General features: G+C 37.4%; 3 protein-coding genes across 3 annotated transcripts in view; all 3 read right to left on the reverse strand.

The window, feature by feature from the left end:
• Window positions 1-1090: 1090 nt before the first annotated feature.
• LOC140171883 (uncharacterized) overlaps window positions 1091-24662 on the reverse strand; it is a 32032-nt gene continuing 8460 nt past the window's right edge. The window contains exon 2 of the mRNA XM_072195225.1: window positions 1091-6458. Coding sequence (XP_072051326.1) covers window positions 1514-6409 — 4896 coding nt within the window. The 5' untranslated portion in view covers window positions 6410-6458 and the 3' untranslated portion in view covers window positions 1091-1513. The remainder of the gene's footprint in view (window positions 6459-24662) is intronic.
• LOC140171067 (uncharacterized) lies at window positions 13501-14415 on the reverse strand. Its single transcript, XM_072194242.1, has one exon. The coding sequence runs from the start codon at window positions 14413-14415 to the stop codon at window positions 13501-13503; it is 915 nt and encodes a 304-aa protein (XP_072050343.1).
• LOC140171069 (uncharacterized) lies at window positions 18934-20382 on the reverse strand. The gene has a single exon (XM_072194243.1). The coding sequence runs from the start codon at window positions 20380-20382 to the stop codon at window positions 18934-18936; it is 1449 nt and encodes a 482-aa protein (XP_072050344.1).

Genomic DNA, 24662 nt, shown 5'->3' on the forward strand with positions numbered 1-24662 from the left:
CAAAGTATAGTTCTACACACCCTATGGAAGACATGACCTTAATCTTTCACTCGGGTAGTCACTCATTCAGGTAACCCCATTTGAAATCTCTTCTATAGAGGGTGTACGGATTTCAACTGGAATAGCCCATTGCATTTCCTTTGTGTAACGACACTTTTACTTATTAAGTTTTTGTTAGTACTAAGTGAAGATTGTTCTTTGTCATACTAAATTTTGAATGTAATTAATTGGTGCTTTTTCGGTTCAGAAGAAACACTGGAAAATTGTAATATATAGTATAAAATGAAAGACCAGTGGTGTGAAATACATATTCATATTATATACATAAACAGTTCAACTGGGTAAACTATAATGGTATATAGTTATTTTAAACATGTAATAGACTATAAGAGACCCTATTCTGGGTTCTGGGTTTCATATCTCCAGTAGCGTAGCCAGGATGTTTTCAGAGGGGGGGGGGAGGGAGACAAAATTGTGTTAAAAAGTACAAAACGGGACTACAAAATCTTAAATATCAGGCCGCCAGCTTGTCCAAGGTGAGGACGGGCAAGGCTTCTCACACAGGTAGGAAACTGCTCCCCTTGCCCCTACCCCCTGGCTACGCCACTCTATCCCACAGAAAGTTTATATTATCAATGCAGTACAAACTGTCAAAACGTACATCGTGTACATTACATATCCATTGCATAAGATTTCCTTATAATGTATCCCCGAATTTCGCCAATCTCACAAATTGATTCGAAACATTCAACAATATCAATATTTGTTTTGATTTTTTGCAACACTAGCACGTATGGACATGATGGACGGACGTATTTAGTGTTCAAAACTTGTTATGTGTGGAAAATAAACGTACCTTCAACTTAATTGACATTATACAATATATACACGATTGTTTCTCTGACGTATAATCGATTATGCAGCAAGATAATGACCCTTTTAATGTCAAATTATCCAATTAACCAACATTGCAAGTGCCGATAATACCAAAAGCCAGAGTGACACAAAATGGCCAGAAGCTTTGCAAAATGCTCTTTCTGACTCTGGCGTGGTACCATTTTTATTACATGCATATCTGCAACTGTCTTGAAATGGAGGTACAGTCGGCCTGCGATTATTTGCAGATTGTCTCTCAATTTCTTGCGGTTTACCACGGAAACATCCTATTATATATGGAAAGTCTTTTGTCATGTAGTATCTGTATTGTCCATTGACGACACGACCGTGGCAAACATCCAAATCCTCGTTTTTGATGGGCGGATCACCGGGTCCGTAAATAGGGTAGCCATCTAATGCTATTCCAAAGATGTCATTTGGGTCATTTTAAAGCATTCTTCATTTGGTATTTGGGTATAATAATATATACCGGAGTCACTGACTAATCCTTTGCAGAGATCAAACTCATCAGCTGCGATTTTGTTAACATCTTTACCATTGGCGTCATACGGGCTGAATATAGCAATTCCATTTGTAGCAAATCCGATGATTCCTGGTGATGGTAGGCATTCGGGTTTCACGCGATATTCCGGGATCGGAGGAATGTCACGACATACTCTTGTACTGACAGCCCCGCCCATTGTCCTGTTGCGTGATCGGGAATTCCATTGCTTACAAAGATGATCGAATCATCATCTTGAAGTATCTCCACAATTCCAATTTCTTCTGTTATTGGTTCAAAAATTTGTCTAGAGCTGAACTCCGATATTTCTGAATCTGTAACTCCTCTTGGTTCGGTGGGTTCTTCGTTAGGCCGTGTACTTTTCTTGCACGGAATTACATCACCAGTAGCGTCGATAATGATCTGGCCGTCACAGACAAACTCACAGACTTCAGAAACAGGTATCTGCGGATCACCACGGAAGCACCCTATCACGTATGGAAAGTCCTCTGTCATATAATATCTGTATTGACCATTCACAAATTTACCATGGCAAGCGTCTAGATCAGCATTTGATATTTTAGTCTCGCCTTCTCCTGGTCCGTAAATAGGAAATCCGTCCAAAGCCACGCCATATATGGAGTTTGGATCGCGCCCACGTCCTCCAAAATCAGGATCAAATGTTCCACATTTATCAGGCAATTGCGAATAGTAGTATCGACCTTCTGGATCAACAAGCCCTTGACATTTATCACCAAAGTCCTTTGTTTGATCCGCGAGATTGTCATCGAAATGACTGAAAATTGGAACACCATTGATGGCAAATCCAATGATTGAGTTTGCAGGAACACACTTTGGTTCAGTATTTATGACCGGATACCTGGGAAATGACATCTGATATGCTTGTTCTGATATGTCGTTTATCTGAGAAGTATCAACATTGTGATCTGGAATACCGTTGCTTATAAGGAGATATGAGTCGCCGCCGAAACCAGCGTAGATGGTGACGCTTCCAGGAGCAAGACCTGGTATGACTTTGGTCGTGTCTGACTTGAATAACTTTATATCTGTTTCTGACAAACCATCAGAAGTGCTTGGAGGTTTGGTTTCTGACCGCATGGTCGTGGTTATTGGCGGCTGAGGTGGTGGGACAACGTCAAAATCATCTCTACAAGTGACGGCATTTGTGTCGGAATTTTTGTTACAAGCAAATCTACAAACCGACGATCGTGAAGGAGCCCCTTGTACGTCTTGCGGGGTTCCTCGAAAGCAACCTAAAATGTAAGGCCACTCATTATTCATGTAGTACCCATATCGCCCATTGAAATCAAACCTGCCGTGGCAAGCATCCAACTGTGTATTGGGGTAATTCCAACCGGGACCGTAGATAGGAAAACCATCAAGTGCTACCCCGTAGATACCGTACGTGTCTTGCCCTCTAAACGTATCACATTGATCAGGTGTCTGTGCATAGTAATATACCCCTCCTGAACTTGTGCGGCCTTGGCAATTTGTTCCAAATTCCAGATTAAGATTATTCAGAAAATTGTCAAAAGGACTGAAGATGGCAACACCATTCCTAGCAAAGCCAATGATCGATTGTGCTGGAAGACATGAAGTATAGGGGTTCATGATTGGGTTTTGTGGAAATCGAAAAGAAAAACTTTGTTGTCTTATCATGGTAGGGTTGTCAGCGTTAGGAATGTTTCCTACCGAGTGATCTGGAATGCCATTACTCACTAACATGTATGTATTGCTGCCGTCGTTGTTTGTGATAACACTGACATCTCCATTCAAAGATGAACCAGAAATAGGATAATATGTTTCCGATTGAAATCTACTGGCTTCGTAACTGTTCAAACCAGAACTCAATGGAGGTGGTATGGGCATTGTGGTCGTTATTGGCTGTTGAGAGCCGATAGGTGGGGGAACAGGAAAGTCGTTAATACATGTGAAGGTATCTGAGAAGGAGTACCTGTTACAAGCAAACTTGCATATCTGTGATGGTGAAGGAGCTTCCTGGACATACTGCTTTGTACCTCTAAAGCAGCCTAAAATATATGGCCACTCATCATTCATGTAGTACCCATATCGACCGTTTACCTCTTTTCCATGACATGCATCTAATTGTGCGTTGGTGTAACCCGAACCCGGTCCGTAGATCGGGAATCCGTCAAGCGCTACCCCATAGATTTCTCTCGAGTTATGGCCTCGATATCCTGGAGTATACGTACTACATTGATCAGGTGTTTGCGCGTAGTAATATATACCTACACTACTTGTGCGGCCCTGGCAATTTGTTCCAAAATCCAGGTTTAAATTGTTTAGGCTATTGTCAAATGGGCTAAAAATGGCAACACCATTCGTAGTAAAACCGATGATGGACTGCGCTGGAAGACATGTCGGTTGAGCATTGATGGAAGGATTTTGTGGAAATCGTAGGGAAAAACTTTGCTGTGCTATTGGGTTCGGATTTTCGGCGTTAGGGATGTTTCCTACACCATGGTCAGGAATGCCATTACTCCGTAACGTGTACGTGCCGTCGTTATTTCTACCAATGCTGACTTCGCCAAATATATTTGAACCGGGTATGGGAAAAATTCCCTCGGACTCAAACAAACTGGCTTCGTAGCTATTCAAACCAGAATTCGTTGGCAAAGGTGGCTGTATGGTGGTGGTTACTGGCTGCTGAGGTCTTACAAGTGGTGGGATAACGTCAAAATCGTCTCTACAAGTGACGGTATTTGAGACGGAATTTTTGTTACAAGCAAATCTACAAACCGACGATCGTGTAGGAGCTCCTTGTACATATTGCGGGGTTCCTCGAAAGCAGCCTAAAATGTAAGGCCATTCATCATTCATGTAGTATCCATATCGCCCATTGGAATCATACCTTCCATGGCAAGCATCCAACTGTGTATTGGGGTAATTCCAACCGGGACCGTAGATAGGAAAACCATCAAGTGCTACCCCGTAGATACCGTACGTATCTTGCCCTCTAAACGTATCACATTGATCAGGTGTCTGTGCATAGTAATATATCCCTCCTGAACTTGTCCGGCCTTGGCAATCTGTTCCAAATTCCAGATTAAGATTATTCAGAAAATTGTCAAAAGGACTGAAGATGGCAACACCATTCCTAGCAAAGCCAATGATCGATTGTGCTGGAAGACACGAAGCATAGGGGTTCATGATTGGGTTTTGTGGAAATCGAAGAGAAAAACTTTGTTGTCTTATCATGGTAGGGTTGTCAGCGTTAGGAATGTTTCCTACTGAATGATCTGGAATACCATTACTCACTAACATGTATGTATTGCTGCCGTCGTTGTTTGTGGTAACGCTGACATCTCCATTCAAAGATGAACCAGAAATAGGATAATAATCTTTCGATTGAAATCTACTGGCTTCGTAACTGTTCAACCCAGAACTCAGTGGAGGTTGTGTCGGCATTGTGGTCGCTATTGGCTGTTGAGGTCCGATAGGTGGGGTAACAGGAAAGTCGTTAATACATGTGAAGGTATCTGAGAAGGAGTACCTGTTACAAGCAAACTTGCATATCTGTGATGGTGAAGGAGCTCCCTGGACATACTGCTTTGTACCTCTAAAGCAACCTAAAATATATGGCCACTCATCATTCATGTAGTACCCATATCGACCGTTTACCTCTTTTCCATGACATGCATCTAATTGTGCGTTGGTGTAACCTGAACCCGGTCCGTAGATTGGGAATCCGTCAAGCGCTACCCCGTAGATTTCTGATGAGACATGTCCTCGATATCCTGGAATATACGTACTACACTGATCGGGTGTTTGCGCATAGTAATATATCCCTCTACTACTTGTGCGGCCCTGGCAATTCGTTCCAAAATCCAGGTTTAAATTGTTCAGACTATTGTCAAAAGAGCTAAATATGGCAACACCATTCGTAGTAAAACCAATGATAGACTGCGCTGGAAGACATGTCGGTTGAGCATTGATTGAAGGATTTTGTGGAAACCGTAGGGTAAAACTTTGCTGTGCTATTGGGTTCGGATTTTCGGCGCTAGGGATGTTTCCTACACCATGGTCAGGAATGCCATTACTCCGTAACGTGTACGTGCCGTCGTTATTTCTACCAATGCTGACTTCGCCATAAAGATTTGAACCAGGTATAGGATAAGTTCCTTCCGAGTCAAACAAACTGACTTCGTAGATAGTCCAACCAGAACTCAGTGGAGGTGGTCGAGTGGTGGGCATATTTGGAATTGTAGGTGGGTTTACACCATTGCATGGGTAAGTTGCTGATAATGTGCCGTCACTACATAGATACCGACAGATTCCTGAAGAAGGTTGCGCACCTGTGACTGTCTTTGGTGTCCCACGAAAACAACCCAATACGTACGGCCATTCATCGGTCATATAATATCGATATTGACCGTCAACATATTTACCATGGCATTCGTCTAGTTCAGCGTTTGTTATTTTATCTATTCCTTCTCCTGGTCCGTATATTGGAAATCCGTCGATGGCAACCCCGTATATTCTACTTGGATCATGTTGACGAAAACCAGGAGTAAATGTACTGCATTCATCTGGTAGCTGTGCGTAGTAGTATATACCTCCATACATTGTCCGTCCTTGGCAAGCACCATCATGAATGCTAATATCGTTGCCACTTGAATCAAATGGGCTGTAAATAGCAACACCATTTGTGGCAAATCCGATGAGACTCGCAGCCGGCAAGCACAAAGGTTGGGGAAGAATCCCGGGAAAATTTTGTGGGTCACCAGGAAGTTTCGCTCTAAATGATTGTTCCAATATTGGATACTGGTTTCTAGTGCCAACCGCATGATCTGGGATGCCATTGCTTATAAGCGTATGTGATCCATCCCCATTTGTACCAACTAGTATGTCACCGACAAGGTCAGGATTATCAGGAATGACTGGAAGCTCCTCAGATTCAAACCATCCCTGCTCTGAACTCGTCAAACCTGCAGTGAGTTGAGAGCTTGAAAGAACACAAAATGTGACGTAGGTTATGGCGGCTATCATGATGGAGTCTGTATTGTAACATTGGTCACTGTTGGTGCGTCGTTCAGATCTGCCAATATAATACAGAAACAAGAAACGATCAGTGAGGTGTAATACCTAGTCCTACAATATCATTCTATTCCATCCAGTCAGTTTTTTAAACATTTACTTTTGTTATTTGAAGTCATTAAGGGATCTGGAATGAGCGTTTTGCGCGTTTCGACAGTATTTTTTGTGGGACATGAGAGCACATCAGACATATCGAATTGCATTCTGAATACAAAGAAAGAATGTCTTTCTGATATCAAATATTTTTCATTTTTGACATTTACGATATAATAAAATTTTATGACAAATTATTAAAATTGATATTTTTCACATTTTGATATAACAGTCCTCGAAGTAAATTTTATAAATCTAATGACATATTCTTAAAGTGTATGTAGCTGGGAGGAAAAGCCGACGATCAATTGAAATTTTGACCTTTCATATTGAAGATATGGATTGTTTTTCCTCCAAAAGACCTAATTTTTTTGGGTGTTTTGGGGAAAAAAATCCATATCTTCAATACGAAAGGTCAAAATTTTCAATTGATCGTCGGCTTTTCATCCCACCTACATACACTTTAGGTATAAATCATCAGATTTATAAAGTTTACTTCGAGTACTGTGAAATATCAAAAATATCAATTGTTAATCATTTGCCATAAAATGTGTATTAAATTGCGAATTAAAAAAAAACAAAATTATTTGATATCAGAAGGACATTCTTCGTATTCAGAATACAATTCGATATGTCTGATGTGCTCTAATGTCCCACAATAAATACTGTCCAAACGTTCATACCCCACCCCTTAAGTCCGGGCTTTTTCCAGTATCATTATAGTTATGTGCGGTTTTGTTAATATGAAAATACCTTATATTGTGCTTTAAATAAAGTTTAATGATAATGAAGTATGAAGATAACAAGTTTGCTGCATATATTGTGCCATGTAAATAGGGAATATAACATCTTAGAACAGCAATTGTGTATTAATGTAAAACTCATATAAATGTTATGTACTATATACTGGATGCATCTAAAACAAGGTGTTTTTTTTTGAGACGGAGAAATAAAGTTGAACTACGTGCGAACTTAATTATCACCGGACTGATACCCTATAACAACTATGCTAATGAGTCAGATGGAGAAGAGGGTGTATATAATTACATATTTGGGGGTCAAAGGGCTACTTCTGGTCCGAGGTAACATACTTTTAAAATGCTGCTCCTGCAACAAACAACATAGGAGGGTGACACCATGCACTTGCATTGACATTAGCCAGTGTCTATAGGGTGTTCACAGATTTGGGGTCAAGTGTCATTAAGGGGTAGTTGGTTCAGGTTAGGTTTCCAGTGGTATAAAACTCTCAACGTTTTTGAAAACAGTGGGGGATGAGGCTGTGGATACTGTACATTGATATTCGCCTATGCATATAATATGGACTGCCCACAAATTTGCCCATGTACCTTTAGGGTTAAAGGTCAAAACGAATGTCTTTGCGGTCGAATGGCCACTCCACTTCTTGTTTTGTTTTTATATTAGCAATAGAGTACGCACTCTCGAATGCATTTAATGCTGATTACAGTGAATTTCACATGTCAGCTAAACGGAGACGGTCCACGGTTGGAATGTTAAAGTTTCATCAAAACGTTTGCGTTTGCCGGCACACATACGCCTAATCCCCATCCACACCACCCTTACCACTTGAGAATCAAGTTTCGGGTGCATAATAATGACACTTGATCACAATTACTCGGGGAGCTAGGACCACTTTCTGTGCACCCCCACAGGACCAAACCAAACCAACTTTTTTAGGTTCCTGAGCAAAATAGGTCAAGTAGGCTCTACCATTGAGGCCTATTGACCTTGACCTATTTTGCTGTGTTACCTAGGTAACGAAACATCCAAGATGGTGCAATCCTATCCTTATTAGATTTGTTTCATCAAAACGAACATGTTGACACCTCTTTTGGCAAAATCGGAGCACGTTAATGTTTTCGACCCCCATATAGGCAAAAACGTGACCTTTGACCTTTTTGGTTATAACTCAAGAACGGTACATCCTAGATTTTTTGAAAATTTGACCCTATGCAAAGTTCGATGACCTTTTACCCCCCTTGGGGCCAGTTTATATTTTTGGGAACATCCTGATTATGTTTTGGGGTCATCTCAGGAACCTTAAAAAAGTTGGTTTGGTTTGGTCCTGTGGGGGTGCACAGAAAGTGGTCCTAGCTCTCCGAGTGAAAGTGGTTTAAGGCATTACATTGTACCTTTGTACAAATTCATACTGGCAATAAATTTAGTTTTGTAATTTGAGGGAAATGGGCCAAAAAACGTGCGCACAAGTCTAAGCACTCAAAAGAGTTAATGTTAATATTTTATGTTATTTTTGAAAATAATTGGTTATGAAAAGTTTAGAAAATGTATTTTCTAAATTAAAATGCTTAACTAGTTTTGTGCAAATCTTTTGGCTTGATTGTCACAGCATACGAGAAACACCCTAAAACGCATGTTTTGAAAATAATTGGTTATGAAAAGTTAAGAAGAAATAATAGACCAAATATTATTTATTTGATTTAAGGATTGGGATTAAGCTATCTTTGATTTGGCAAAACAGGATAATATTTTAACCCCCCTCAAAACAAATAGTGCTGTGCATATTTCTGGGCTGTGTGTATTGTGGTGGTTAAAGGCCGGGCGCGCGTGGTAGTTATTTCGTTTATGACCAATGATATGCATCGTTACGTTAAACGTTACAAAGTAGGCTATACATTCGAAACCATTGGCTAAAATAAATTACAAATTCATACAAGTATTACACAAGGTGGACATGTTACCTGCCTCGACTTGAAGACATTTTGCTTGTCGTTTTTTTATTAAAATATCACTGAATGTATTGTGTAGTGCTATACAAAATAAAAGCAATTTTATTTTCATTAGAATAACTTATTTTGAAATATTAATTATAAGAGTGAAGGCCCGGAGGGGGGGGGGGGGTCACTCCAATTGTGGCCTGTACACCATCCGCGATATTAAGCAACTTTTGAAAAGCACCCTAAACAAGGATATAACCCTTGGCTAAAACGATACCCTAAACAGTTAACACGCGCCTGTTTTCACACCCTAAACAGGGATTTTATTTCATACCCTAAATTTGATTTCCGCGTATTAGCAATTGCAATTTTACTACCCTTTATTTCCAATTTTTCATGTTTTTGACACCCTAAACACGATACGCGGGTATCGAGCCTGCCCACGAAAAACTACCCTTTTTACGCGGTTTTATTATCGCGGATGGTGTACAGGCCACAATGGGAGAAGGAAGAATACATAATAACGGTGCAACTTTAGGATCGGCTTCGATACGCCCTCGAATTATTTTGTATTATTATTTTTCATCAAGAATAATAACATAAACTTCTAAACCAATTCCTTGTACAAGATTATCTTTCAAATTTCGAATGTATTTCAACAATGTATGGCATAATAAGGCCAAAAAAAACCAAGTTTGTTTCCTGTAGCGCGCGAATTTCGTTTTTGACGGCTTTTGTGCGAATTTAAATTTTTTTTCACTTACAAAGAAAAAAAGAAAAAAAAACCCCAGAAAAATCGCACAAAAATAATATAAAACACTACGGGAGTAAACATTTACACATTACACAACAAACGAGCATAGTAAAAAACTACTGCAGGTTGAAAGTGGGTCATAAATATTCTTGAATATGAAGAAATATGATTTCCCATTCTAATTTGCAGCGATAAGGGTATTTTAATTTCCATTAAAGACATGGATAAAAAAACACCGCATTTCGCATTTGACTTTTTGGACCTGCTACAGGAAACAAACATGTTTTTTTTGTGCCTAATAATGAATCGCGCAAACATACTAAAATACATTGTAACACAAAACCGGATATTTATTTGGACAATTTGGACGTATTTTCCAACACAAAAATCTATGATAAGAATTCATCTAAACAACCAGAGGTGTAGCCGGGGGGAGTGGTAGTGAGAGCTGGCGGGATTGCCCCCCTCCCAGCCGAAAGTTTTCAGGGATAAAATGGGGACGGCCACCGGCTCCGCCAGCCTACGCCCCTGATTTTCTGGGGACGGAAATTTGGCTTTGCCCCTCACACATTTAAAAATCCTGGCTACGCTACTGTAAACAACACTGAAGGACAAAGCGGAGATAGAAGACAAGTTACCGGTATAGCACCTTGCAAATCACACATAGCATGATAGTATCGAAATGATTGGTACCCACCAGCTTTGTTGTCTAATGAAATTCCTGCTTCTTCTACATTATTCAACATTGGATCCTCTTGCAATGACTAGAGTTTATAGTTGTATGACTTATAGTAACATTAATCTACAAATAAGGTGGATATTAAATTGCATTTTGATGAGGCAGTCCTGACCATATCCATAACGATGGGTAAAAATCATTTTGATACACACTGTATATTCTATGAACAGTCCGTTTAGTTAAGTATATGTGGCCGTACACTACAAATGAGCCGTAAAGTCGGCAAATTGTGTTCTGAGTTACAGTGTAAAATATGCGTGAAGGTCGTATTCATAGATACCTCAATTTGGTACGACATATTTCTCATTTGATAGCGCGAGTCAAACACGTTTACACCAATCAATAATCCTATTGCTGAAGAGGATAATAGTCTTTTATAGAATCCTTAAATAACTCGAGTCTTTGTTTGCTTTGGCTAAATCCTGTTCAAGTGGTGAGTTACAAAGCATTGTATTTTGTCTAGGTATGTATAACCAATAATTTACAATGAGAGGACATTCTTGAATCTCGTTGACTTGGGGATGATTTGAAATGACCACCAATTATGACTGTTTGATATTTATTACCAGCAATGTGGAAAAAGAGACACATGTAGAACAGAAAAAGTTACCATTTTGTTGAAAGAACAGAGTTCCTGGATATCGCTTGAAATCAAATGATATGATATATATTTTCTAAACACGAAATAAAACACAAATTGACCGGGGATGACTTTACGGCTGATTCGTGGTGTACGGTCACATCTGTCAAAACTAGTTTACGAATCTCCTAGGGCAGCAGTCCAGTAATCTAAACTAAAACTGAGTTCTAAGACCACTACCCAGCAAACACAAAAATGTTCTTAATCGTTGATTCAGAACATTTTAATAACATTTAAATGTCGGGTTTTTTTTTAAGATCGTGAATATGTTTTTAAAACGTTATTGTAAAATATTTTTGGCAAACTTTTTTCCAAAATATTGTGTCAACGGTTAAATAACATTCTGTTACAATGTTTTGCATCACGTTTTCAAAAATGTTTTTAAGAATGTTATTAAAAGGTTTTTATACCCTTTATATAACCCGACATTTAAACTTTTTCTGTAAAACGTTCTGTGTTTGCTGGGTAACGCATGCAATGGAGTTGACAGAGTACAATGAAAAGCGCCACAATCATGACAATGTGGGGATGACTTGTCATGGTTGTTGTCCTGTTGCACAAGTTACAAACGAAATGTGTTATGTGTTTTTAGCAATGTGGCTAAGAATGCAATGAGTAAAATGAATTTAACATCCAACAATGCAAATGATTTATCTGTGTAACGAGGGTCATTCAATAAATTTTACCTCTTCTCGAATAACTTTGGTTCTGTAAAAGGTAGCTTCTTCAAACTTAGCATGATTGTACATCGGAATGTTACCTACAAATGATGGCAAATGTATAACTAGTGGCAAATGGTGGTCATAGACCACAAACCTAGCTGGGGCATGTTGGTGTTTTGGAGGTATCTGACCCTGCAAAATGTTCCAAAAATGTTCCCCTGGTCACGAGGTTTGTTGTCACAGAGTTTGAGTCCCATACTCCTTACAGATGTGTAGACAATTAAATTCTACGATTTGACCCCTCCCTGCACAGCGTTCCAAAGTGTTCCCCTGGTCAGTACTTTTGTTGTCACTGAGTTTGAGCCCCATACCCCATACAGATATCCAGAAAATGAAATTATATGATTTGACCCAGTTAACCTTTGACATGACCCCTGCAAAGTGTTCCAAAATATTCCCCTGGTCATTAAGTCTGTTGTCACAGAGTTTGAGCCCTGTATCCCTTACATATGTCCAGAAAATGCATTTCTAAAATTTGACCTCTGCACCTTTGACCTGACCCTGTAAAATGTTCCCCTGGTCATGGGATTTGTTGTCACTGAGTTTGAGCCCCACACCCCTTACAGATGTAGAGATAAGGCAATTGTAAGATTTTACCCCCTTAATGTTCTTTGACCCCAATTCTGTGTGCAAAGTATGGGCACTGGGTAAAGCTGATGCACATGTGTAAGTGACGTCATTGTGCTATGTAATATGTGGCAGAAGAAGCATTTTGAAGGTATTTGGTTATATACCGGTAATGCCCCCTTAATGACCTTTGACCCCAATTCTGTGTGCAAGGTATGGGCACTGGGTAAAGCCGATGCACATGTGTAAGTGACGTCATTGTGCTATGTAATATGTGGCAGAAGAAGCATTTTGAAGGTATTTGGTTATATACCGGTAATGCCCCCTTAATGACCTTTGACCCCAATTCTGTGTGCAAGGTATGGGCACTGGGTAAAGCCGATGCACATGTGTAAGTGACGTCATTGTGCTATGTAATATGTGGCAGAAGAAGTATTTTGAAGGTATTTGGTTATATACCGGTAATGCCCCCTTAATGACCTTTGACCCCAATTTTGTTTGCACCCTATGGTCACTGGATATAGCCGATACATATGTGCAAGTTACGTAATTGTAGGGTGTAACATGTAGGAGGAGAAGCATTTTGAAGTTTGTTGCCAGAAGAAGAAAGCAGAATCGGATAGCATTAGAATACCTAGCTTGGGGTGTAAACCCCCAGCTAGGTAAATATTGATATATAGTGTTCTAATTGGCTGGATGCTCCACCTTTTGTGATTTCACTTCACTACAATGGGTGTGTTGTCGCAACGCACACTGACCGTAATTATGACTTGTTATAGCATATTATTTATGTATTTTTTACATCGAATCTATTAAAAAATTAATGCATGTTGTATCAACTTAACAGAATTGCATATAGCAGGATGATGGCACTTAGTAAAAGTGCTAAAGAACTATTAACATTGCGTGTTCCCGCAGTGGTAGATGGAGATTCTGTCGCCATAGATTCTGTCGTTGCAAGGAAATCATCTGCACATGTGATATCACTAGACCGAGCATCTTTATTACATGCAAACTTGCACACGTCTGATGGATCAGGTGCGCCTGTTACTTGTGCTGGCGTTCCTCTAAAACATCCCAAGACATACGGCCATTCATCGGTCATATAGTACCGATACTGTCCATCAACCATTTTACCATGACATGCGTCCAAGTCAGCGTTGGTTATTTTTGTCGGCTCTTTTCCTGGTCCGTAGATAGGAAAACCATCTATTGCTACTCCGTATATTCTGCTTGGATCATGACCACGATATTCTGGCGTGAAAGTACTGCATTCATCAGGGACTCGGGCATAATAATAGATGCCCCCGTTTGCTGTACGACCCTGGCAGTTGACGCCATAATCGACATCATTGAGATCGTTACTGTTTTCGTCAAAAGGACTGAATATCGCGACACCATTAGTAGCAAAGCCTATTACTGAGTTCGCTGGCAGACAGGAAGGCTCATCATTCATAGTAGGGTTTTGCGGAAATGTCACCGAGAAAGTTTGTCTTGAAACTTGGTACGGTTTAATATCGCTTGGGATGGCGCCTAGAGTATGATCTGGAATGCCATTGCTCCGAAGGGTACGTGTGCCAGCATTGTTAGGGAAGGATACCCCTACAGAACCGTAGAAGTCCGGATCAGATGTAGATAGTATAAGTTCTTCAGATTCAAACCAGGATGCTTCATCGTTTGTTAAACTATTTACAGGTTGTGTGACTAACACCATGCAAAAAATACCAGCTAGGTATCCAACAATCTTCATGACGAGAATTCAGGCTCTGTTGATGATTCAGTGTAGTTCAGTTCTGTCAATGATACAACAAAAAGAAGGATACTTTTAAGTTTGCTGTGTCGTTTGTTTCGTCCTCAATATGAGTAGGTTGTATATCAGGTTGCGGTGTAACAAACTGCGTGTTTCTACTGGGGAACGGTTGGCGGGTAATGCGGTTTAGTTTAGAGTGTTACCGGTTAATGTGCTCAGTGGAAACAGATCGGTTCAGAGTGATGCGGTGTGGACACCCGGCAACCGTGATCCACCTCTTGAGGTAGATCATGTGGTGTGACACCCGGTATTTCTGCCAGTGAAAACACACCGGTAAACGGTTGCTGGGTATTGAACTTCTTTTATGTACATTTTATGTATCACATCGTGACCTTAAAAGCAGCTTGGAGGTCAGGAAAACAGTTTCGGTACTTCCGGTACACACCACATACTTTATTTTAAGCATCAGTAGAAACGTGCTGGTTGTTGCCTGAATCGGATTGTGGGTTACCAGGTAATACCGGGTAAAAATACAGAGTGCTCAGTGTAAACACGCAGAAAGTGAAGCTTGATGAGCCGATAGCAAAAAACAATATTCAGATTGAAATTTTTATGGTTTGATCAGCAAATATATGACTTGTTTCTTTTAGTTTGCCCATTGTTCATAGTGTTGCATTTTGTATCATATCATACACCATGCAGGGCACCCTACACATTTCAAAAGGTCATACTCATTTTTTAAAAGTGTGTGCTGTTTGAGTCACAAAACAGTTTAAAGTTCGCATTTTAATGACCGAAATAGATCAATTCATCATTTTACGTCTAAAAATGCTCTCTAAATGCCACTACAATGCACAGAATGAAATAAATGTTACATGCACGGTAATAAATTATAATGGATTCTATTCTCAAAGATTTTGTTACGATATTATTACGATGTACCCATTGTCATGATTCTCAAACCTATTGTTAAACGTGTTTAGTATCACATACCCATGTTTATAACCGTGAACACATGACAATATTGCGATCCCAAATACATGATCATTTTGACAACAAATCTGTGATTGCCAGAAGAGTATGGTGTTGCAGTTTTTGTTTTCACATCCACATGCTCTATTGTTATTAATTTTAAATTGAAGCAACTTTCACCAGCACTAAGATTGTGTAATAAATCATGCGTGTTTCTATACAATCGTGACGTATAATTGCAGTACGTAATGGCAAGAGGTTTTGAAGTTTTGGTAAAAATATCCATTAACCTTCTAACATTGACAACAAATGGCTACGCTTGACTACTATCTATATTCTGTATAGTAAGTTCGCAAATACTAGTATACTAAGTTCATCCTTTTATTACCTACAAAGTTACAATGATTTGATATTTTACAGAAAGTAGACACAATTTTAGAAATTATTATTTGAGAGGCAACACGAATATTATTTTGAGGTTGACGTCGCGTCGGACACAAAAAATGAGATTTTAGTTTTGCATTATTAAGCTTTAAGTGAATTGTTAACAAAGAACGTAATAAATACAATCTGGTTTATATTCAAAGAGTTTGTTCATTCTTATTTAGCGCTAATTAAAACGTTAAAATGCAATTTTATAGAGAACCTTAACAAAGCGTTTTAACGTTTTTACGCTTCAAATTTATCTTGACGCCAAGTCACCGTTTATTGATAGGCAAGATGGAATTCAAGATGGGTGCATGGTATTATGAGACAGAAAATAATATTGTTTTTCTTGGTAAAGCAAAATTATCTTCCTTTCGCAAGATGCTTTTATGCTATTCCATACCAAGGTAATTGGACACTTAAAAACCACGGACTTTATGTGTTTTTATAATTCTTTATTTCCGGTTTGTGTATTATTACAACAACAACAACAAAACACGACTTGGTAGTCCAAGTATACAGGGTTCCCATAAAACCTTAACACAAGGATGGCAAATTATTTTAGAAACACCGATTGGGTATCTTGAAAGTGTTCGATAAAGAAGAATGTCCAAGCTTCCCAGCAAACACAAAAATGTTAAACTTTGGTTTTTGGTTTAGATAAAAACGTTTTAATAACATTAATGTCGGGTTATATAAAGGTCATGGATACGTTTTAAAACGTTTTGTATGAAAACACACTACAACAATATTTAAAATATTGTTTGCCAAATATTTTGTCGACACTTAAATAACATTATGCCAGAATATTTGCAGTAGGTTATCAGCAAATGTTTTTGAATGTTATGAAAACGTTTTATACCGATATTTAAACGTTTTCTGTCGGCCTTTTCTAACCTTTTGCGAATGATGTCGAAAACGTTTTGCCTTTGTTGGGTTTATACTGTTAATATTATGAACTTAATTTCTCTTTAATAGTTAGTCTAGAATACATTTTATGCTTCAATCAAAAAATAAATATTGACCCAAAAAGTCATTTCTTTGACCTTATTTGGTCAAAAATTCAAAAAAACCAGGCCAGTATCCACAACCTAAAACGGGCTTAATGGAATAATGGAGTGTCCAAATTAAAAAAAAACCCAAAAAACCCCACAAAAGTGAAATTTTGATTTTGTCAAAAAAAAACACCACGAGGCAAAATGTTGTGTTTTTTGGGTTTTTGAAAAATATTTTCTCCAAAATGTTGGATTTTACACCAAATCTTGTATTTATATTTAAATTCCTTCACTAATTTCCTACCCAAACTACATATTTTTAACGTTGCTTATTCTTCTTGATGGTACAAAATTCCTCATAAAGGTTTCACCGTTTTTCTAATATTATTCGCCATCCGAGTTTTAAGATTTGTTTGGGACAATTTGTATAACATCTAATTCTTGCTAAGCACATTGCTAAGATAAAAAAATGAGTTTGTCGTATATATTTATACTCGTATTACTAACTTGAGGTATTTGGCCTCTTTTAGCGTGTTCTTTGGGAACTTGTTTTATATCAGCACTGTTCTATAATTCTGTTTATTATACAAATATAATACAATAATAAACTTGAGATAATAAATAATAATAGCCTATGTGATATATAAGCATAAGTTTAGGAAAATATAAGTGATATATACTTAAATAATTAAATTAGTTTAATATTTCTTGTATCAATATTATTCTATTTACTTCAATACATTTGTCATATTTGAATATAATTTGAACGTAAGGTACCCGTACAACGTTCAGTGTCCAATTAAATTAATGTACATTTATCAAGCTGCAGGAAATGTGCAAATAAAACTTGCACACACACACACACACACCCCCACACATAAAGACCTGCAACCGAGGAGCTATACAACGTTTCCCTATCAAATGAGGCCAATACATATTCAATTTTATTGGACAATATCAAAGGCCCTAGGTACAAAATATACCACTGTGCACTGTACACATGATAATTAACAGTGCACAATGGTAGATTTTGTATCTAGAGTCTTTGATATTGCCCAATAAAATTGAATGCGTATCGGTCGCATAACAGAGGACTTTGTTCACCTTAAACTAGGCTCCAAACTGGCACCCATCAGAAGTTATACTTTCCTACTCAGACATAATCGCAATTTGTTCTTATCATTTTGATATTATTTGAAACATGCTGGTAAGTAAATGGAACCGTGGATATCCTCGGTTGAGGGATGTCCTAAGTTGTTCTGCTATTTTCCCATGTGCTCTTCGTCTTTACAAACGTGGGACTTTCATTTGTGTTTATTAAAGATTGTTAAAGCTTCAGAAGATTGTTTTGGCGTTTTCTAGCTTACATATTTTACAAGTATAATATTACAGAACAATAAATATAACATAGTATTGTACGACTCAGCAAATTTCCTTTTAAGGAAAACATCACAAACCAACTGGAGGTAATTTCAATGGGTCGGGTTAGGAAGTAAACATTTACCAAAAAGTAATTACCCCTTAAAATAATGGCCATTATTCCTAAACGGTTGATTGTATGCCAGATTTGGATTATGCAGTCAAAGCAGAACTATTTCTGCGCATTCATGACACCCCATTTGTTGCAATAGTCCCAATATTGATGTCACAGCGTACATTTAAATGAAAGCATATCAAGATTTGAAAGTTGCAGCAAAGCCCTATTGACTTGTATTCAGTGTCCATGGAAGAAAATGTTTTCTGCGCTCATTAAATTAATCTTCCTGATTCGTGAATTTGGAGGAGGTCAAAACATGTAATTTAGAGGTTAATAACTGCGCATCGGTTATTTGGAGGGCATTGTGAAAAATCTAAACATTTTGCCTTTGGAAACCTATAATTAGTTACGGCACAACCTTGATTATGATGAGGACATATATATATATCACACATCAAAAATTCAATTCCTGTGATGAACGTCAGTTTCAACTTTTTTGAACTGTTTTTTTTGCCAGCACTTATGAGCTTGCATTCGAGCATTACGGTATTTCTTTTATGGTTTTCAATTTGAAAGTATAGGTATATTTTTTGCACTAGAAAGTCACGTATTTTGAAAAGTGTTTCATGTTATTTATAGAGAAGGATATTATAAATGATAATGAGATTCTTCATCATCTTCTTTGCACGAAAAACAGTCTGTACATGAAAAACATCTAATATACGAACAACAGCTTCTTTTTCTCTGGGCGCATTTTACCAGAATAAATACAAGCAGAACTATCAAGATTAAACTTAGAAACACTGCTACTCCTATAATAATATACAATAGAAAGTACTGTTGTGAATTCACACAAAACGTTCTATCCGATTCAGGCGTAGTTCCATTTGTATTGCAGGCGTATACACAGTCCGATGAACTTTGCGTTTGCGTCTTTCCGTTGATTTCTACATCCTGAGGAGCCCCACGAAAACATCCCAATATATATGGAAATTCCTTTGTCACAAAATATTTGTATTGTCCATTAGGCTCAAGTCGCCCATGACATACATCTAAATCTTTATTCGTGATGTTCGAATTCCCTGGTCCATAAATAGGAAACCCGTCCAAAGCAACGCCAAAGATTTCATTGTCTCCTGATTCTGTATTATAAAGACAGTCGGATAATTGTGTATAATGGTAAATTCCTACTTCGTTTGTTCGACCATTACAGCCGTCAAATGTACCATTTGCGTTGATGTCATTACCTTCAGCGTCAAAAGGGCTAAATATGGGCACACCATTGGTGGCAAACCCAATGATGTCATTAGATGGAATACATCTTGGTTGTGTTAGAAATTCTGGAAATCTTGGAAAAGACACTGTAAAGTTGTGTCTAACCAGTTTGTGAAAAGATCCGTTTGTGTAGTTCCTAATATAATGGTCTGGAATTCCGTTGCTTGAGAAAGTCAGCGAATCTTGACCAATGTTGATATTTACGAATCCCATTTCCATAGTATTGGATTCAAGAATTCCACGTGATGAAAATTTTGATATTTCCAGTTCTGTAAGTCCAATTTTAATTTGATTTATATCCGGATTCTTCGTTGTACTGATAACTGGAAAATCATCGTGACAGAAAATATTGTTTGATGTTACAAGTTTGTTACATGCAAACTTGCACACGGTTGATGGAGCAGGTGCGCCTGTTACTTGTTTTGGTGTTCCTCTAAAACAACCTAACACGTATGGCCATTCATCAGTCATATAGTACCGATACTGTCCATCAACCATTTTACCATGACATGCGTCCAAGTCAGCGTTGGTTATTTTTGTGTCCCCTTGTCCTGGTCCGTAGATAGGAAAACCATCTATTGCTACTCCGTATATTCTGCTTGGATCATGACCACGATAATCTGGCGTGAAAGTACTGCATTCATCAGGAACTCTCGCATAATAATAGATGCCCCCGACCGCTGTACGACCCTGGCAGTTGACGCCATAATCGACATCATTGAGATCGTTACTGTTTTCGTCAAAAGGACTGAATATTGCGACACCATTGGTAGCAAAGCCTATTATTGAGTTCGCTGGCAGACAGGTAGGCTCATCATTCATAGTAGGGTTTTGCGGAAATGTCACCGAGAAAGTTTGTCTTGAAACTTGGTACGGTTTAATATCGCTTGGGATAGCGCCTAGAGTATGATCTGGAATGCCATTGCTCCGAAGGGTACGTGTGCCAGCATTGTTAGGGAAGGATACCCTACAGAACCGTAGAAGTCCGGATCAGATGTAACTATAAGTTCTTCAGATTCAAACCAGGATGCTTCTCCGCTTGTTAAACTATTGACAGGTTGTATGACTAGCACCATGCAACAAACACTAGCTAGGTATCCAACAATCTTCATGATGAAAATTCAGGCTCCGATGGTGATTCAGTCCAGTTGAGTCACTTGTCAGTTCTGTCAATGATACAACTTAAAAAGGCAACGATTCTGTACGCGATGTATGTCAAGCTATTTCTTGATATATCAAAGCAAAGGTGGTCTGCACACTCGACAACACTTAAAGTATAACCACAGTTATTGCGATCTTCATCCGAAGAGTGTCGTCCGAATAATTGGTATCCACCGTCATTTCTGTCAAATATATAACAAATGAATGCACGGTGTGAGAACTCTGACATTGATTCCTTCAGTGAAAATAATCCAGTTTCGAAGAATCAGTTCTGCTCAGTTTAGCTTATTCAACATTTTCATGATGGACGAACTTAGCCCACAAACATCAGAATAAAGGATAATACACCAATGCATGACATGTAAACGGTGAAAAGATTATAGAAACAATAATTCCACGTAATCATGTTAATCACTGTATACATGTATTATCATATCCAAGTAATGTGTTCGAGTTCAAACACAACTTGCACATTATGAAAGAAAATACTCTAAAAGTTATTAGCAGATGAGAGTATTGACTTCAAAGGACGGAAAAACCTTACAATTTTATTCGCAATACTTCAGGCATCACAACGGGGCTGAAATTGAAAGTTGATCTATTGTTTTATTTAAGCTTTAGCCATAAGCAAAGTTTCTGTTTCCGGTTTTTGCTACAGTGTTTTTTTACATAACGCTTTTGAATTTTTCCACAGATTTGTTCTGGTTTGAAACGGAGAAACAGCAGTTTTTGTTTTCATCAGACTTCCGTTAAAAACCTGAAACATTTCCGTTTTTGTACAGAATTTTTGATAAATCTGTAGTTTTACAGCTAATACGTATATTTTGGAGGGATGTAGTAAAAACCAAAACAAAACAAACAAAAAGCCGGCAAGTTGCTGTTAAATTTAAAAAAACCCCGTAAACTGTATAAAACACGAACATGTTTTAACAATGTACAGGTGTAGGAGCAAATTTCCAAATATTGTTTGTGGATTTTATCAAAGACTGAAAACAATACAATGGAAATGCTGTAAAACACGAAGAATACTTTAGTGGGAAGGAGCAGATTAAAACATATTTGTAAAATTGCCCTTTTTACAATGCCCCCTCAAATAATGTTCACAAATGACAACTGACTATTCAAATTTGTATCGTTATAACGATTCATAATGAAAAAACAAACAATGACAAAGGTAACACAGTGCTCTAAACTTTATTTCCCCATCTAAATTTGTCAATATTAAACAATAGCTAAGCTTACTATCTCCTTCTTGTTAATGTCTTCCTGTTTTAAAGAGTATGTCTGATGAATACCGGTACGTATACACTAGATATCATAGTTAAATTCTAAGTATTTGATAATAATTTTAAATTTATATTTAAACATTAAATAAAACATTTATAAATAGTTTTCTATATCCCATAGTCATTGTTGCATATCGTTATTAAGTAATAATAATCATAATCATTATTCTCACTATACATTGGAATTATTACCAGATTACCTTGAACAAGCTTGTCAAAACTCCTTTCAATCCTCTACAAAGTATTTATTACAAAATATATTTATTTAAGTGTAAAAGGCCCGGTATTCTCGAAAACGATACAATTATACTAGTCTTGTTAGCCTTCCCAGCACGTTTTAAAACGTTTTAAATAAGTTATATTTTGGGTTTTGGTTTAGGTAAAAACGTTTTAATAACATTAAAATGTCGGGTTATATAAAGGTCATAAAATCGTTTTAAAATGTTTTGTATGAAAACACACTACAACAATATTTTTGCAATCATTTTTGGCCAAATATTTTGTCAACACTTAAATAACATTATGTTAAAATATTTGCACCCAGCAAACACAGAAATGTACTTAAAATGTTTTTTACAAAACGTTTTAATAACATTTAAATGTCGGGTTATATAAAGGTCGTGAAAACATTTTAAAAACGTTATTGTAAATATTTTGGGCAAACATTTTTTGCAAAATATTTTTCAACCCCAAAATAACATTCTGTTTAGAATGATTTGTTTTCAAAAATGTTTTTGGAATGTTATTAAAACGTTTTTATACCCTTTATATAACCCGACATTTAAATGTTTTCTGTAAAACATTTGTGTTTGCTGTGCAGTAAATTACCACCAAATGTTATTTAATGTTATGAAAACGTTTTATAACCTTTTATAACCTTTTGCGAATGATGTCGAAAACGTTTTGTGTTTGCTGGGCTAAATTCGTAGTAAGACACTTTTATTAACCGGTGTACATTAAGGTAAATACTAGTACCGTAAAGATTCGCGTAAAGGCCCATTCAGTGAGTTGCTCATCCGGACGTTCGTAAAAACTGTCAAAATTCAGTTTTTGTGCCTTTGTCATTGTCATAGATGTCTAACATAGCCTGCGAGTGGTTCAGCCAAAAGCTGTGTATTTAAGACAAAACTAGACATTTTACACGAATCTGTAATTTAGATACTGACAGTATCTAAATTAGCTACATGCTTTTGAATGGGGCTTCAACTTCGTCAGTCAGTACTGCTGTTTTCTTGCTAAATTTGTCATTCCAAAAATACCAAAGGACAATTTGAATGACTTATCCTTCACTTTTAAGCAATTTATAAATAATTTGAATTTTTTTACTCTTGCGTTGGGATCACTGAATGGGTCTGTAATGGCGCATGGACTCCCATGACCATGTTGACATAACTGGAATTTTACGCACAAACTGAAAGTGCCCCAAAATGTGTAAAAAAATGAGGCCATGTGCGCAATTAGGCGAATATTTACGGTATTGCGTTTCATATAAAATATATTTTAACTGGATCAAAGTGTTCTTGTGATCTTTTTAATTAATGGCCAGTTTTATATGTGAGTACTAAATTGTAAAAATAATGAATAACTATTACAATATAAAAAATATAAATACTGTATTTGTGTGAAATTTAATTTTATTATTAACACTCTCTCAAATTATGAGAAAAGTATAAAATTGCATATTCTAAATTTTACAGTAAAATGTAAAGTACCCATCTATAATTTACATCAACCTGTAACATTCTGTGCATAGTAATCACTTTAAAAAATGAGATTTTAGTTTACTATAAATATTTGCAGCATTTTTTTTAAGTTTCAGAATATTTGAATTAATTTAGATGCACGTCATTTTACTGTTAAGGGGGTACTACACCCCTGCCCAATTGTGTGCCTATTTTTGCATTTTTCTCAAAATTAATAGCGCATTGGTGACAAGTAAGATATGTATATTATAGGGGCAAGGACTACAATTACTGCACTGGAAATTTTTATTTCAGCACAGACAACAGTTGTGGAGTTACAGTCAAAAATGAGGGAAAACCAATATTTGATTAATAAATCAATAACTAATTGCCTTGAGTTGCTGAATTTTCAGTGCAGCAGTTGTAGTCCTTGCTCCTATAATATACATATCTTACTTGTCACTAATGCGCTATAATTTTTGAGAAAAATGCAAAAATAGGCACAAAATTGGCCAGGGGTGTAGTACCCCCTTAAATTAAAACAATGAATACATTGCCAATTCCTATATTGAAACCATATGTAGTTTTAAAACGTTAGAAAATTGTCATTTTCGATCTATTATGTTTATGCGTATTACTTGTTCAGAGTAACTTGTACAAAATAATGCACGCGAACTGAAATGTTGATGCGTCTAATGCACGACACCACATTGGGTAGTGCATTAGACGCATCAACATCTAAGTACAAGTCTTAGTTTGTACAATTTCTCGAGCAACAAGTAATACGCAGTTATTAACCTATTTCATACACGAGAAAAAGATCCCGTGGTTTTTGCTATTTTTTTTATAGAAAAAAATGCATCAACCCACAAGGAAAATGAATAAATTCTACGTAACACGAACTCGTCCGAAAGCACGGCGAGTAGTACGCAATCCAGAGGATGATTTAAGGAAGCCCCATCATGCACTGCAA

The sequence above is a fragment of the Amphiura filiformis genome, chromosome 15, assembly GCF_039555335.1.
Source record: "Amphiura filiformis chromosome 15, Afil_fr2py, whole genome shotgun sequence".
NCBI classification, from domain to species: domain Eukaryota; kingdom Metazoa; phylum Echinodermata; class Ophiuroidea; order Amphilepidida; family Amphiuridae; genus Amphiura; species Amphiura filiformis.